Raw genomic sequence first — 16653 nt, 5'->3', positions numbered from 1 at the left:
ACAAGCTTGGCATAAACAAAAAGCTGGCATACTATGGAGGTCCCACTGGGCACTCTCCAGTCTTGGGAAGACAAGTGGTCAGTGCGTCCAGTGCAGAAACAGAGAAACCAAGAGACAGAAACAGAAACTGCCATCAGTAGGTGGTGACAACCATTCAGACTCAGCTCCTGTTAAAACCTTTTTGTGTTGAAGTAATTCAAAATAAGAGTTTTAAAATAAGAGGAAGAAGGCAGGGGTGTTAGTTTGGTGTTCAGGGAATTTTGGCGTAGTTGGATTATTAGGAAAAAGTTCTGCTCTGAAATAGTGGCACAACTGCCCACGGAGGGGGGGAGTCACTGTCCCAAGAGGTGTCCCAGGGTGGGGATGTGGCACTGAGGGACATGGGCAGTGGGTGATGTTGGTAGGAGGATGGCTGGCCTCGATGACCTTAGAGGTCTTTCCCAACCTTAATGATTCCATGATTCCATGATCCGCCTTCAGCCTCTGCTCAGCTCTCCATCCCCTCCCATCACTTCCCTGCTAGGATAAAGGAACAAACGCCAGGTTGAGTTTCCTTCTTGAAGGACTGAACCCAACCTCAGTTTCTGCAACCTTTGCAGAGGTAAATAATCATAATGGAATTAAAAACAAGACAAAACAAAACAAAATAAAATAAAAAGCTAAATTGGGAAAGAACAAATCCTGTTAAAAAAAAAAAAAAAAAAAAAAAAAAAAAAAAGTTACAATTAAAAAATCTTTTCTTTTTCTTTTTTTCTCTTTTTTTTTCCTGGCTGCTTCAGCCAGAAAAAGAGCAGAACCCAGGGGACCCCATCCTGTCCCCGCGCTCTGTGCCGCAGGCCAGCTGCGCGCACGGCCGCCGGTCACGTGCCGGCATTGGGTCCGCAGCCAGCTGCTTCCCCGGTGCGGCCGCTCCTTCCACCCCACCGACCTCGGGCAGACGGGGCCCCATCGTGGCGGACCCCCGCGGGCCGAGCCCCCCCGGCACCACGCGGACACGCGGGGGAAGGGCCGCAGTGTGAGCGCGGCGCGGGGTGCAGGGGAGAACCCCGCCTGGCTCGGACAGAATTTCCTCGGCTTTGCTGAAAGGCTGAAGAATGTCTTCCGCTAACTACATCCAGATGTGCCTGCCTGGCAGCTCGCTGCCGGGACGGTACCGAGGGGACGCGGGATCCGCGCTATCGAATGGGATGTAAGTAGACACTGCGTGCGTTCCATCGGGGCAGAGTCGTGCCCCGTGTGAGCGGTGGGAGTTCTCCCGTTTCCTCTTTGCCGCGCTCCCCTCTGCCAGCTTTTCCCTCTGCGCCGTGGCTCCTGAGACGTGTCTGCCTGCGGGACCCCGAACTTGCCATCGCAGCCTCCGGACGCGCGGCCCTGGCCCCGCGTGGGCTGTGCTTTGCTCTCCATCGGGCGCTCTTTGCGTGTCTCTGGTCGCTGTCACAGCACAAAGTTCGGGGCTTCTTTTAGAGAACGGCTGCCGCGGTTTCTCCGCGGCCACACAGCGCAACGCACAGAAAATTGTTTCTTTCCTGCGAGAGGATGGGAATCTCTCCCTGCGCACTCATGGCTGTGCGCTGAGAGAAACGTGGGAAATTGGAAGAGAAAGAGCAGAATGAGGCAGGAAGTTGCTGAGCACGACTTGCAGGAACTTTCGGCAGCTCCGAGACGCTCGTGCCGTGCTGTTAGCCTGTTTGTGGAGCTGCCTCTCACAGTGGTAACCAGGCATGACACGACAGCCGCACCAACACCGTGTGACTGCCATCTCCTCGTGCCCCCCGGGCCAGGCCAGGCTGCAGGAGGCTGTCATACAACGGGAGCGGCCAGATAGGAGCCGATGTAGCCCCACACTGCAGCACTGGGGCGAGCTGGGAGAGAAATAGGGTCTCCTGCCCCATGGCAGCGGGGATGCTGTCTGCTCATGGGCAGAGCCTCTGGCACCGGGTGGCCTCACACTGCCTTCACTCGGCTCCAGCTTCCAACCCCTGGGAGAGCTCTGCGGAGACATCCAGCTAATTAAACCTGCTTTCACTTTGTTTAGGGAGTTCAGAATGGAATGAGACTGGCTTTTTTTTCTGGTTAGGCAGCACAGCGACTGTTTTTCTTGTTTTTTGTAGGGCTTCGCGCTAAGCAATGTGCCAAAGGGCGTCTCTTTGTTTCAGCCTGCCCGTCTTCTGGGCAAGACGCTCAGATCGCTCAGCACCACTGTTAATTCTAGAGCTGCAAACGGGACACTCCACAGCTATCCTACAGCACACACACACACAGGATTTGTTCAGCACTGAGGCCGCTAACAGCATTCACTTTCATGATTTCTTTTTTTTTTTTTTTTTTTTTTTCTGCACCAAACCAAATAAAAGAAACAAGAACAAAAAAGAAGTAATGCCAGAACTAGAGCTTGTTACATGACAGCCAGACAATAAATAAAGAGGGCTTCTTTTCCTGGTCAGACACACAGAACTGTTCTTTTCCCTTTTAAAGGCTGCAAAACCAGCCCAAACCACTAAATGTCAGCAGTTTTGTGCATGCTTTCATGCACTGGGTGCTGATGTTTTCCTGCAGCACCCAACAGAGCCAAACACCCATGGGACACAAAATGAAGTCTTGCATGAGACTTGCACTAAGACCAATCTGCTGTGTTTCAAAGCAACAGGAGGTGGAAGGAGCCCAGGATGCTCCTGGCATCCCTATGGGCTGCCAGAGGCCAGCGTGGCTGTGAGCAGGAGGGGAAGGACTGCAGGAAAGGCAGCATCACCTGGAAGCAGTGCTGTGAATGGAAGCTCTGTTCCTCTGCCTGGCGTGGAGTGAGAGCCTGCTCCTAGAGCTGGGCCAAGGGGAAAGGCAGCGCGGGGGGAGAGGCTGAAAGAAGAATAGAAGATCTAATAACCTGCTGTGTCAAGTGAGCTGCTGGTGAAATCCCCACAGCTGCCAAACAGCCCAGAAATTGGAGAAATGTCAAGCACCGGGGAGCAGATTACTTCAGGGGGTCCCAGAGGTCTTCAGCACTTGCAGGACCTGATGTACAGGACGTGGTCACCAGGACACGTGGTTCACCAGCATAAGAGCTGGCCAGCATCACTTTGGCAGATGAGGCAGGGTTGAGAAACCAAGAAGCACTGCATCTTCTCACAGGATTTGTTCTGAGGTTCTCTGGGGGCTGGGATTCCACGTCAGAGCAGCAGCGCTGGGCTGAGAGCAGTGGCACCATAGGCGGGGGGTGAGCGGTGCTGCGTGGCTTTCACATGGGCAGATGTGGCACAGGAACGGTTCCATTGTCGCAACAGGCAGAGCTGACAAAGGAGATGGAGCAGAGGAGCACAGGGGGTATCACAGCTCTCCTTCTGCTGGAGGCCCACGTCAGTCCCAGCTGCAGGTTTGCTCACGGTGGACATTGTGCAGTTGCTGTCGGGTTCCTCAAACTGAACCGCTCCTGTGTGAGGATGTTCGCTGGTCTTCAGTTACACATAACAATTCCTGCTGCTGGCAGAGCCCAGCGCTGGGCGCCGTTCCCATCAAACAGGTTCAAGCAACACAAAGCAAAAACAAGCAGCTCAAACCTCAAGTGCTGCCTCAAAACACCCTCAACACCCCAGATTTTGCAGGTTCCTCTGAGGACTGCAGAAACTCAGAGAGCCCCCAGCGCTTCCTTTAGCTCTTTGAAGCAGGTAGGGCATCTCCATCAGCAGCCCAGCCCCTCTCTTGCACAACCCAAACCTTCCAGGAGAGAGGGAGAAGACCTGGGTGGAAACGCCTTCTGGGCAGCGTGCTCTGGGGTTGACCACCTTTATGCTTGGCTGTTCTGGATCCCCTTCCTCCACGTAGCACATCTGCAGCTTGCTTTGCTATCACAGCTGCTTTTCCCGAGGTCGAGCAGGCTGAGTCACCACTCTTCCAGTGCAAAGCAGCGTGCCAGAATCACCACGCCATCGTGACTGAGATCCAGGAGCAGTATCCAAAGGCTTTTCCCCACGTGTGAGCAGAAGCGCCAAGTAACGGAGATGTGGCAGCCGCTGCAAGAGAAGAACATTTCCAGGATGAGCCCAAAGCTTCACGTCATTCAAGTGAGAATGAAGGGCGAGCAGATTTTATTTTTTAAATCATCTTTCTCTTGAGAGTTTTTTATTGCAGCCTTCCTTGTCTACTTGTCAGAACCTTTCAAACATTCAAAAAGCAGGAGCTGGTCCCCCGGCTCTCCCCGCTGCCCCACCAGCTGCATGCCCCCAGCCCTCCTGCCCTGCATCTCTGCCCCTGCGGCCCCGCCTCTGCCAGGACCCTCCTGGTCTGCTCCGAATCACTGCAGCTGGGCTCTCCACTCATCAGGCCTGCGGCATAAGGATGTGCTCTATTGTTTGGCATCACACATCTGCTCACTTCAAAGCGCTGTAATTGTTGTTGTTGTTTTTGCCCCCGGTGCCAAGGTGGATGAATAACCCTCTTGGCTTTGGGACATGACAGACTCTGCCACAGACATCAGCTGCTCTGAACTCAGGGACAGAACAGAGCTGACACCTGTGTGACGACTGAGGGCATTTCTCTCAAAAGAAGGAAACAATTATCACTGACCAGGAAACCCACATCACTCAATCAAGGGATCGCTTCGAAGGCTGGCGGCTCTTCTTGAAGACTGAATGCCTGTTCAGAACCAAACTGCTTCAGTTCAGCATGAAAATCGCTGTTTTGGATTCTTTTCTTACAATAACTGAAAACACAGAAGAAAATCTGGGCTATCAGCCCAGGCTTAAAACAATTCAGGGTTTTTATTGGCTTCTTTTGTGGGCCCTTTTTGCCAGATTCAGAGATGCTGGCAGGGTAAATCTGTAAGTCATGGAAATCATGAGTTCCATTATTTCATTCCAAACCCGTAGCTGACAAAATTAAACATGGGAAAGAGCCAGGACTTTTATCCAGTTCCCTAATTACCATCTGGAGCCTGACAGCTGAAATAAGATCAAACTTTTGTATAGAAAGAGGGAAAAAATTGCTATCAAGATGAGGAAAGAGATGAGTGGAGACACCCAAACGGTCAGGATCCATCCTGCCCAGAGCTGCGCATCTCCTGCTCACTCTGGAGGGTCGTGATGGCATACCCTGCTGAGCACAAGTCATGCTAGTTCTGGAGAGCCGGGAGAAAATGATTTTAAATCTACCTGAGGCACAAAGAGCCTTAGTGGGGCATAAGCAAACCTCTTGTGAAAGTAACACTAGGAGAAGAGTGGGGGCAATGCAGAGGTTAGTGTGTATGCTGGAGCTGCGCGTGGGGAGAAGATAACTGGTACCATAGGATGACAAACTGCTCTTCACTTCAAGAGTAACTTGGAGACGGGGTCAAGTAGCAATGAAAAAATGTTCAAATGAAGAGGTCCATGAAACCTGCATCTAACAACTGTAATGGAGTAGCCAAGAAATTAATTTGCCTTTTTCACGTTGACTGGATCCATGGGAGTAACACTGGTTTCCTGCTTCATAATTACAAGCCTGTCCATCTCATTTTGAGCTTTAAAAAGGTGATGGCCAACCCAAAATTCACAGCTAGCATCAGCATGTGATACAGCCCATGACAGTGAGAAAGGACTTGCTGAAAAAGGATGCCACTGAGCTAAAGGGGATCCTGGCTGAGGCCAGAATCCATCCAAGAAGCAGTGCTCTCGCAAACACTCAGCCAGTTGAACTTCAGCTAGTTCAAAGATGATAACAGAAAACTGTAATATCTTCAAAGGTATCTTTTAGTAACACAGCACAGGCAAGATACGTAGTCACGTATGTGTGAGGCTGCCAGCAGCTCTTCCCCTGAGCCAGATTCGCCTCCTGCTTTCCGCCTTCTTCTAATTCTCTGTTTTTCCTTGCAGCTGAAGGACTGATCGAATGAGGCAGAAGATCTCCGGGAAGAGCGTAAGTGGGGAATCAAATCTTGTATCGCACGGGGCAGCCTCGTCTCTCATGTGCAAATGAGGCATTCCTAATGCCAGTCTCTGCTGCGCTTCTGTGCGCTGGGATTTATCTGCATGCTTCTCACTTACCGGTTAGGAGCAAGTTGGCAGAGGCAGCATGGCCCTTCCGACCTTCGTAATGGAAGAGAAGTTATTCAGAATAGTTTAATATTTTATAAAGATTACTGGCGGTGAAAAGGCCCCGTGTGCATTCAAGAGCGTGCCTAATGCATCCCTTCTGAAGGCACAGATCATTGCTGGTTCAGGAGAGCTCCCTTTGCGTTCAGGGAAGAGCTCCAGTGATGGCCCAACCAAACACTGCCGCAGAACATCTGCCATCCGCCAAGAGACCACGGCAGAAGAAATTAAAGTCTAAAGATATCTGAAAGCATGGTGTTGTCCATTATTCTCCACCTTCCTCCATAAGTGGAGAAGTCTCTGAAATGGCATAAAGCACTCGGCAGAGGGAGGGGGCAGGAAGGGCTGGTTTCACGCTGTATTTCAGGGTGTTGGGGATGACTTCTTGGTGTCTGAGCTCCTACCCAAGTCACAGCCGCAGCGCTGAGCTCTGCGTTAGGTTCGTGACCTGTGTGTCTGTCAGCGAGTTCCTCAACATGTCCTGGTGTTTGCATAAGTAAAATGAAATTGCAGGCTGGTTTTGTAAATCCTCGTTGCTGACGTGCCACGCATTTATTTACAGATGGACGCTTGGGCCAGGCAGCTCAGCCACAGCTTTTAGCAGCCCCAGGAAAACCGCAGGGACAATGAGAGTTCATCTCAAGGGGGATGCGGTCTGTACCCTTTTCCTGGTGGTAGCGCTTTGCTCGGTGCTCTACACCCAGCTGGAGTATTTAGCCCCCAAAGGGGACAAGGAGCTGACGCAGAAGAAGCCTTCAGTAACACAGAGAATATTCCCTGACCCCAGAGCACCTGGGAGTCCCACACCGACTGAGGCAACAGCACCCAGACCCCCATTAGTTCCTAGCACTAGACGAACAGAAGTGGCTAATGGCAGGGTCCAAACTGCAACTCCAGCCCCATCCACTGATTCTGCCTTCAATTTCAAGCGTTACCTCCTAAACAAGGACAACAGGAACTTCAACCTCCTCATTAACCAGCCCAAGAAATGCAGGAGAATACCTGGAGGCCCCTTTCTGCTCATTGCTATCAAATCAGTAGTCGAAGACTTCGACAGACGGGAGATTGTCCGGAAAACCTGGGGCAGGGAGGGTTTGGTGAATGGGGAGCAGATTCAGAGAGTGTTCCTCCTGGGGACACCAAAGAACAGGACATCGCTGGCAACGTGGGAGACCCTGATGCAGCAGGAGAGTCAGGCGTACCGGGACATTTTGCTCTGGGATTTCATGGACACTTTCTTCAACCTGACCCTGAAGGAGATCCACTTCCTGAACTGGGCCGCTGAATTCTGCCACAATGTGAAATTCATTTTTAAAGGTGATGCTGATGTTTTTGTCAACATCGAGAACATCGTTGACTTCCTTGAGAGACACAACCCCACTGAGGACCTCTTCGTTGGGGACATCATCTACAATGCCCGTCCCATCCGCACCCGGAAGAGTAAATACTACATTCCAGAGACCATGTATGGCCTCAGCATCTACCCAGCCTATGCAGGAGGAGGAGGCTTCCTGCTGTCCAGCTGCACTATGAGGAAGCTGTCCAGGGCTTGTGGAGAGGTAGAACTCTTCCCCATCGATGACGTTTTTCTGGGCATGTGCTTACAGAGAATCAGCCTCAAACCCATTTTGCATGAAGGATTCAAGACCTTTGGTATTGTCAAACCTTCTGCAGCCCCACACCTACAGACATTTGACCCCTGTTTTTACAAGGATTTGATGGTAGTTCACAGTCTGAAAGTTGCTGAGATCTGGCTCATGTGGAACCTGCTCCACAGCCCAAGGCTTTCCTGTACTCAGAAGAGGCAAGTGAAGAAGCCTTTCCAATGGAAAAGGAAAGCACAAATTGCAACACAGGCATCACCTCTCAGTTAATGCAGGCAGACCAGCAGCAGAAAGGTGTCAAACCAGCTGAGAAAGGGAACCTGGAGGGCTTGCAACCAAATGAACAGATTTTAGGAGTATCTTAGTGCAGCCTATTTACAGGACAACAAACTCTGGCAGGAATTTGCCAGAATTCCACATTTGCTCACACATACCACATAGATCCTTCTCCATTAACGTGCCCAAACACTCATAATCATATGTTTAATTTATTATTATTTATTAGAATTACAGTAGTGCTTAGCAGATCAGTGTGCACAGACATTGCAAAATGCCATCCTCGGAGATTTTTCAGCATTGTTAAGAGATGTGCAAAATGGAAGGAGGATGAGGGAAAGAGATGAAGCTGAGCAGCACAGAGATCACTGTCAGCTTGTTACCTTGATTAGGGCTGGAGTTATTCAGACTCAATGAGAAACAAGCTACATGGTTAACTAGAGTTAAGGAAATCAGCTGTCCTCAGGGGGTGCTCAGATGAAAATATCACTGCCTGATTGGCTTTCTGTAAGCCCCAGGAAAGAACAGCTATTGAGTTGATGCAGACAGCATGGACTAGAAGAAAATAAGCTTGGGGTGACAAGGCCAGTTGAGCAGAAGACAGGTGGGTAAATAACTGGGAAGGGATGGATTTACAAAGCATTCTTTGCAACAGCATGAGCTCAAATTCGTGCTCCACTGACACTGTCAGGACTCAGAGGACCATCTTTTGGCACTTGAGGGAGATTAGACTTTCTACACTGTGCTGACTGGCACTCCGTGAAAACTCATAGCTTTCTAGCAGCACCTGACCTCTCTCACTCTCTAATGCATATCTTCAGAAGGCTTGCATCTGAGGAGATCCTTTTGCTTGTGAGGGTGAAAACACACAGAGCTGCTGCTTGCATCACTTTTGAGAGCTTCTTCAAACCAAAGGAAATCTTGTCAATGGACTGGGCTGGCTTCTCTGGACCTCAGTACTCTTCCTGGCGTACTGTCAACTGCAAAGAGCAGCCAGGACTTTCAGCATTGCTGTGAGTGTCATGTGAAGGGAGAAAGCAGTCTTCAGACAAAAGGGCTTCAGAATAAAAGCCCTTCTAAACTCTTGGGGAGAAAAAGCCCACCAGTATTCTTCCTCTTGGTAAAGGATTTTCCATGTTTCAGTTAATCTATAACTTCATAAGTATTTTAAATATCAGACAAGAACACTAGGCTGCTTAGCCTTTCAAAGAACAGTCGATAGTTCAAAGCAGTTTGTTTTTCTAGCAGCAGATTACCATGACAGAACATCCCTTCCTTGGATATCAAACAGTACATCTCTCAGAACCGAGGTTAAAAATCTGGATTTCCCTCTGAAGCTGTATTTGCTACTCCTTCTGTAATTTCTTCTCCCTCAACAACCCCCCCCCCATCCCTCAGAGAACTCCAGATGCCATCCCCCACCAGGAGGGCACATCCACACAGCCAGGAAATGGAATCAGTCGTAAATCTCCAGGAAGCGGCTTTAATTTCATCAGAGCCTGCAGTACAGATGCAGTCAGACCTGGGCACATCCTTCCTCCCATCTGGCTGTAGGCTGGCTTCGTTCCTGTATCACTGGGCAGCTGTGAAGGAAAACACACTGGTCATACCTACCGATATTTGTAACGTCTTACATGTTACCTTCATCTTCAGAGTTCAAGCCTTACAATAATGTATTTCCAGGGAAAGGTCGTCTGCAGGAATCAAAGGGCCATGAGCAGAATAAGGGTATTTTCAGGAAAGATCCTGAAATGCAGCATTCTCACATGGGCTGCACGAGGAGTAATATGTGGGAAGGAGCCAGAGCTTCACTGGTGAGTGAATGCCAGGTGTACCCCTCTGTACCGTGTGCGATACGTACGGAATTAGGAGTTGTAGAGAAACGTGTTACCTGTGTTTAGTTTACAGCCTGGGAAATTCCTTATAGCATGATTAAAGGACAGCACGCAGGCATGCCTCCAGTTGTCAGAGTGAGTCTATTGAGTACATCTCCACACACAATCAACCAACACCACGTCTTTTTCACCAAGGCAGCAACGTGAAAGCACAGCATTCATTGTTTTGGACAACTTGGTAAGTCTTTCCTTATGCTGGACTTCACTTAATGTAGAAAAATAAACACAGCTTACCTCGTGACTGCAAAGCAGCCAGTCAGGTTCAGCAGTCCTTATTAAGGTCTTCCTTTTGAGCTTGGAGATGCAGTAACATTTGGCTCCTTCTTCTGTAATGTCTTCAGATCCACAGCACGCACACAACACAGCAACAATGAGCACATTTTGTCCCAGATCGAAGCAGCAGTTTAACACAGCACTTCAGTGGCTGGCAGCCCTGCCCAGGGCAAGGGGGCTGGAACTCCAGGACATCCAAGGTCCCTTCCAACCCCTCCCATTCTGCAGTTCTGTGAGCCACCTGCGCTGGCACACACCTGGTGACTGGCAGAAACAGACCTAGGGCAGGCTGCTCACTGCATTGCCTCTGTCTGTAGAACAGCTTATATCTTTGTCCAATGAATGTAAATCTGATGTTACTGATGAAAGGTACATCTGCTTCTGTTTGCCAGTCTTTGCTGCAAGGCCTGTTTAACCCGGTTTAAAAGTTTCCATTTGCTTCTGCAGTGGAGCTGGAAATTTACAGACCCCAAATGCCAGCATAAGTAATGTGTTGAGGAAATACCAGAGGGCAGAGCTGTACACACTGCAGTTTATTAAACTCTGCTTCTGCCACTGCAGGCAAAAAGCCTTTGACTAGAGAGCTTCTCTTTCAGGTAGCCCTAAAATCTTAGGTGTGTATGAGAATGAGGAGGAAAGATCCTCTGCTGACCTCCTTTTGAACAGAGCTCTGAGGTGTGGACCCTCAGCTCCGAATGCTCCCGTGGAGCTTGTTAGGGAAATGCAGAGCATGCAGAAGATTATCTTACAGGGACAGATCAGTTATCTTCCTTGTAGGCAGAGATTGCAAGTTGCATAAAAAGAACATTGCTGTGTGCTTTGCATCAGGAAGGGAAAACTGGGATACTTACAGCAACGACAGTGCTAAAGATAGACTAGACAGGCTCAAGGAGGAAACACCTTTAAAATCTTACACTTGACCCAATTTTTTGGCAGCACTGATCATGGGGGGAATACTGAAATGCTGCTCTGAAATGAAGCTGTTACGTCCAGGTGCTCAGACACAAACTTCAGTACCTAATTTCAGCTGTGGCAATGGAACCAGCTATGCCTTTCCTATGAAGAGCCTGACTTTCCACACAAACCTTTTTGCCTGCAAGGAGAGCACAAAGACCCATTAACTCCTGCACTAAGTGCACGAAAAGCAGGCAGCGATCATCCTGCTTTACCCCTCTAAGCACAGCAAAATTTGCAGAATAAACATAGATCTCATCAACTCGAGTTCTGCAAAACCTCCTGACACCTCCCGGAAACCCAGAACGGTCCATTTCAGAAGGAAATTTGGGGCAGGTTTATGAAGTGGCTAATTCATTGCACCAGGTGGGGCTCCACGTAAAGCCTTGCTTGGCAGTTCCGTTCATTACCATAACCCACGACGAGAAAAGAAAACACAAAACAGTCCTCTGCAGGCACCACCAGTAGCAACCAAAGCAGGCAGACTCCCCCGGGGCAGACAAATAAGCACAGTAGGTTTTATTGAAACCTAGAGACCCGCACACAGTCATTTTTTTCCTACTGTACATGAGCAGCCAGATTTGGTCATTATAAGGAGCAAAGCTGGCTTGAGCCTCACATTCAGCACCTCTGAACGCATCTCTGAAGGCATAAACTGGTAGGGAATGCCAAGATCTGTCATTAGGTCAGGCCACTGCTGGCTTAGACACCATAAAAAAGAAAGCCAGGGACATCTCTGAAGGAATGGAGTGTTAAAATACCATGCTTCCTGCCTGCAGCTTAATTATTCATCTTGCAACGGGTTCTCAGAAGCAAAGCCCAACTGCAACATCAAGCAGCAAAAAAAAAAAATCAAACATCTCAGAGCTAAATGCTAAATGTGAGAACCAAGAACACTGTCCAGAGAGCACTGAGAGACCTGCAGGCTCGGGAGGTGAAGAATGTCCATCTGAAGAACTGCTGCACCCGTGGGTTGTATCCTCCAGCTGGAGCTGCAGGTCTCGGCAGCCCTGAAAATCAGCCCCATGCATTTCCCTAAGGATGCTGCTAACCTCACTGACATTGGTCAAAACCAGTGAACTTCCAAATTCAGTCTCCCATGATTTTTTCAGCCTTACAGAAATCTGAATTGAAGAATGAGAGGGAAAACTGAAACCCAAAGCATGAGTGCACCTGAGTCCCTCCAAAGGCCGAAGCAGCTCCCCACCAGCGCTGGCCATCCTGAGGCTCTCCTGCAGCTCGCCCAAACCAGCTGTGGTGAAGAGGGAACTAAGAGATTTGGGCTGCTTTGATTATTTACTTGATGGGAATGCGTATTTGTAGTCATGACGGGGTTGTTTTTTTGGTGTGTGTGTGTGTGAGATTGGTATTAAAAATAAGCATTCTCTGATGAGCATTAATAGTAGAATTGAAGGTTAAGCATTAGCAGGAATCTGTTACATAGGTCTGAAATATTAAGACACTTAAAACCTGCTTCCAAGACTGCAATACGTATACTTTAAAATGACTGAGCTAATAGCATAGGGGAATGAATTAGGGGATGGAAAAGGTTGTGTTAAAAGCATTCAAATCTGGCCCCATACTTCTGTAACTCTTGATGCTAGTTTATGTTCAAGAGTTCCATTTTCAGAAAGCTTCATTTTCATTTGCCTCTTATTTTGTTTCACCTTTACCTCTGGAACATCCTGGGTAATACCTTGCATGAAAAGAACAAACCAGAGCTGGTGTGTATAGCATTAACCCCACAACACAGCGGCAACATTTTCACCTGGCTGCATGTGTTGTGCCAAGCTGTGTTTGATCAGCCAAGACACAGAAGAGTCCCTCTGTGTCAGTGCAACCACACTATAGGGGGGAAAACAGCTGAGGTGTCTGGGACAAAAGTTGACATGAAATAACTGAGCCAGTTCAGAACATTTGTCCCTTCACAACCTCAAAAACCAGGCTCCAGCACCCCTGGTTTCCTCTGCCAGCAGAGTGCACAGCCAGCCCTAAAAGGATGGATCACCTCTGGCTGAGTTACTGAGCCCCACAAGAGGTTCTGTTTTATAGTTCTGATGGAACGTGAATGACCTTAATGTACAAATCAGTTCTTACACACCCGACAGCTATTCCAGCAAATCACAGAATCGTAGAATTGCAAGATTGGAAAGGACCTGCAAGATCAACCAGTCCAACTGCCCTCCCATCACCATTGCTACCACAGGCACTAAGCCACATCTCACAGCTCCTCATCCAGGTGCCTCTTGAGGACTGCCAGGGACGGCGACTCCACCACCTCCCTGGCAGCCATTCCAGTGCCTGACCACCCTCTGAGAGAAAAAGTTTCTCCTCATGTCCAACCTAAACCTCTTCTGGCACAACTTGCGGCCATTTCCTCGGGTCCTGCTCATCGCCTGGGAGAAGAGGCCAAACCCCTCCTCACCACAGCCTCAGGAAGTTGTAGAGTGCAGTGAGGTCTCCCCTGAGCCTCCTCTTCTCCACACTGAACAATCCCAGCTCCCTCAGCTGCTCCTCGTAAGCCCTGTGCTCCAGACCCCTCACCAGTTTTGTTGCTCTTCTCTGCACACGCTCCAGGACCTCAACATCTTTCCTGTAGTGAGGGGCCCAAAACTGAACACAGTACTCGAGGTGCAGCCTCACCAGAGCTGAGTACAGGGGATGCTCACCTCCCTGCTCCTGCTGGCCACACCATTTCCAATGCAAGCCAGGATGCCGCTGGCCCTCCTGGCCACCTGGGCACACTGCTGGCTCATTTTAAGAATCTGTTAAGAATTAGATGTGCAACAGTTCCTTACAACAGAAAATTCAGTTTTCTTGACAGAAACTGTTTGTGGGAGCAGAGGGTGCTGGTGATACCCAGTGGCACTGCTTGCAACACTCCCAGGACATCAGCATCTACCTGCAGGCCTATGGGCATGGGAAGGAAGGTCAGTTTCACCTCCAGACAGAAGGGCTCCAAGATCAGCTTTGTTGACCACAAACAAGTGAAACACTGTGGAAAACACTGCAATGTTCAAAGCCCAGCAGACAAATGCATGCATGAGCTCTCACCTCCAGTCTCTATTCTCATTCCATCCTAGCACTTCAAACTTGTCATTAGTGCCCCACTGCTCCTCAGCTCTTCATTCTAACGAGGCCTCAGGGCTCCATACTAGCTGCCCTAATGCATCCATACAGGCACTGCTTGGCTTAGCTAACTCCAGACAGTGGAAAACAAAACAAACCATCTCAGGGAAACAAGCTATGAAGCTGCAGCTACAAAGGGCAAGTGGGCAAGACGCAGAGGAGCTGTCCCACATTCTCTCTCCATGCCCATCTGAAAGGAAACTGCAGACTGAAAGCACAAAGAACAAGCCAAACCCAAGCAATGAGGGGAAAAGTGCTTTCGTTCCTCACTGATAAATTATCTTTGGAGACTCCTTCTCTCCTCCTCCTGCACAGCTCTGCATAACAGCAAATTGCTCTTAATAGATCTTAAAAACAGGGTTAGGGGCCAGGGTAATCTTCTAATGGATGAAAAGCTCTCTCATTTTACAAAAGAAATTGCCAGCAAATCAAAAGGGAGCAAAGGAAATAAGAACAAGTCACGGTAAGGTAATGAGCTGTGTTCTTCTTAGTGCCTGAGCAAGATTTTTCAAAGCAAGTTTTCTTCCACGCCTCAAGACCAACTTTGAGAAGTCTCTGAATTATTAAGAAGGAACATTTAATTATCTACTCTATATATGTACATATATATGTATTTTTTCTTTTTTGACTTACCCAAGTACCTCAAGTGAAATGGGAGCACTGAAGCTGTTAAATATCTCAGGCTATACAGTCCTGACCTCCCACTCCTGGAGAATTACAGCTGCTGGACATTGGGAGCATTTGCGTAGCCTTTGCTCAAATTGTTCTGTCAAGAATTTCTCCTCCTGCAGCTAAAACCAAGTCACTGTTGGAAAAGGATTTACTGAAGTTAATTGAAGTTATTAGCAGTACGATCACGCTTTAGTATTGAACATAAGTGCGCACAGCACCTCCAGTCAGAGATCCCAAAGTTCTCTGAGAGCACAGTGAGCACGGGGTGACCAACGCCACCTCATGTTGCAGGAGGGCAGGCTGCACAGGCAGCTGAGCACTTCTCCACCTGCATGAGAAACACCTGCCCTGCAGGGAGCTCTCAGCTTGTCTGCTGAGACCTCAAGGTGCAAACAAGCAGCAGGAGAAACCAGGTCTGCTCTTCTCACTGCAGACATTTTTCAAGGCGTTTAGCCTTGAAACTTGATCCATTTGAGGGAAATACCTGGAAGCTGATGTAGGTGGAACCATGGCATTCATTAAACACAGTGCAAGTTATTTACAGCACCATAAAGACTCTCATCCCCCATTTCAGGGGAGGTAACAACACCGTGTTTCAGGTGCTGCTGAGACACAGGCTGCTATGTATGCTCCTGTCTGTACTGCTGTAAAGGGAGGGATGCCAGTAAGGTATTTCAAATATCACACCTGAAAGACATTAAAATAAAATGACTATCTGATAAGGGGAAAAAAAGAAGAGAAAAAAAAAAAAAAGAAAAAAAAAAGCAGGACCATCCATGGTTTTATTACAAAAACACCCAGTAACTGTATTTAACACAAAAATAGTAACTGAGAGTCTTGTTTTATTTTTCTTTCAGTGTACATGCTCATTATTATTCCATTTAATTTACAGAAGGGCTATGTAAAATGAAATTAAAATTAGGAAACTAAAGGAAAGCTGAGGCACAGAATTTTCTTAGCAAGCAATGATCACGGGAGACAGCACAGATTGAACAGGGATTCAACAGGAGTGACACCTAGGGATAAAGGTAAACAGTAACTTTTTCCTTATCCATTAGATTCCCCGCGTGCCTTTTTTTCTTTGTTTGCTTTAGCAAAACATTTTAGAGTGTCACAGTATACAGGAAGACTAAATGGCAAAGAACGTCTCGCACACACACCACATTTATCCCTGCTACTGGTCCGAGATCCAAAACTTGTTAACATTCGATTTCCTATCTCGCATTCATTGATAAACTATACAGGATTACACTGTACATGGAGTTAAAATTACAAAAATGTCGTATTTACAAAATCTGTACACACATAGTAAAACTCACAAAATTGTCATCTATGTATCACAAGTTGCTACACCAAAATATTAAAAATGGGATAAAATTATACATTTCTCTTGTCCATTTTTAAAAAGGGTTCAATATTTCAAAGACAGACCACCTATTCCCCCAGATAAGACTGATAAAAGAACTAGAAACTAAAGTATCCTCCTGGGATAACACATTGCGAGCAGCATCTCCCAACTAGAAAGAAGCCTATGTCCTGTCTGCTGGGTGGGTGTGCGGTTAGCGCCTACGTACAGGAAGGTGAAACAAGAAGGATGTCTTTGGCTAAACCTTTGGCATAACTTAAAGTCATACATCAACAGCGACAGAAAAGGTGTTTGTGGTGATGGCAGAGCTTGGGAAATTCTTTCTGAGATACTCAGATACAACTTCTCTCTCTCTCTCTCTCTCTCTCTCTCTCTCTCGGGGGGGGGGGGCGGGCGGGGGGGGGGGGGGGGGGAGGGGGGGGGGG

The 16653-nt window shown here is 48.3% G+C and overlaps 1 protein-coding gene across 1 annotated transcript; it reads left to right on the top strand.

Annotated features, from left to right (window-relative positions):
• The first annotated feature begins 996 nt into the window (after positions 1-996).
• On the top strand, positions 997-10082 carry B3GNT9 (UDP-GlcNAc:betaGal beta-1,3-N-acetylglucosaminyltransferase 9). The gene is made up of 3 exons (XM_042886058.1): positions 997-1189; positions 5841-5883; positions 6622-10082. Exon 3 carries the CDS (start codon positions 6686-6688, stop codon positions 7931-7933), a length of 1248 nt encoding a protein of 415 aa, XP_042741992.1. The 5' UTR covers positions 997-1189; positions 5841-5883; positions 6622-6685; the 3' UTR covers positions 7934-10082.
• Positions 10083-16653: the final 6571 nt, after the last annotated feature.

The sequence above is a fragment of the Lagopus leucura genome, unplaced genomic scaffold, assembly GCF_019238085.1.
Source record: "Lagopus leucura isolate 7727_CA_CO unplaced genomic scaffold, USGS_WTPT01 Super-Scaffold_100054, whole genome shotgun sequence".
Taxonomy (NCBI): domain Eukaryota; kingdom Metazoa; phylum Chordata; class Aves; order Galliformes; family Phasianidae; genus Lagopus; species Lagopus leucura.
This window is presented reverse-complemented; position numbering and strand designations above follow the sequence as displayed.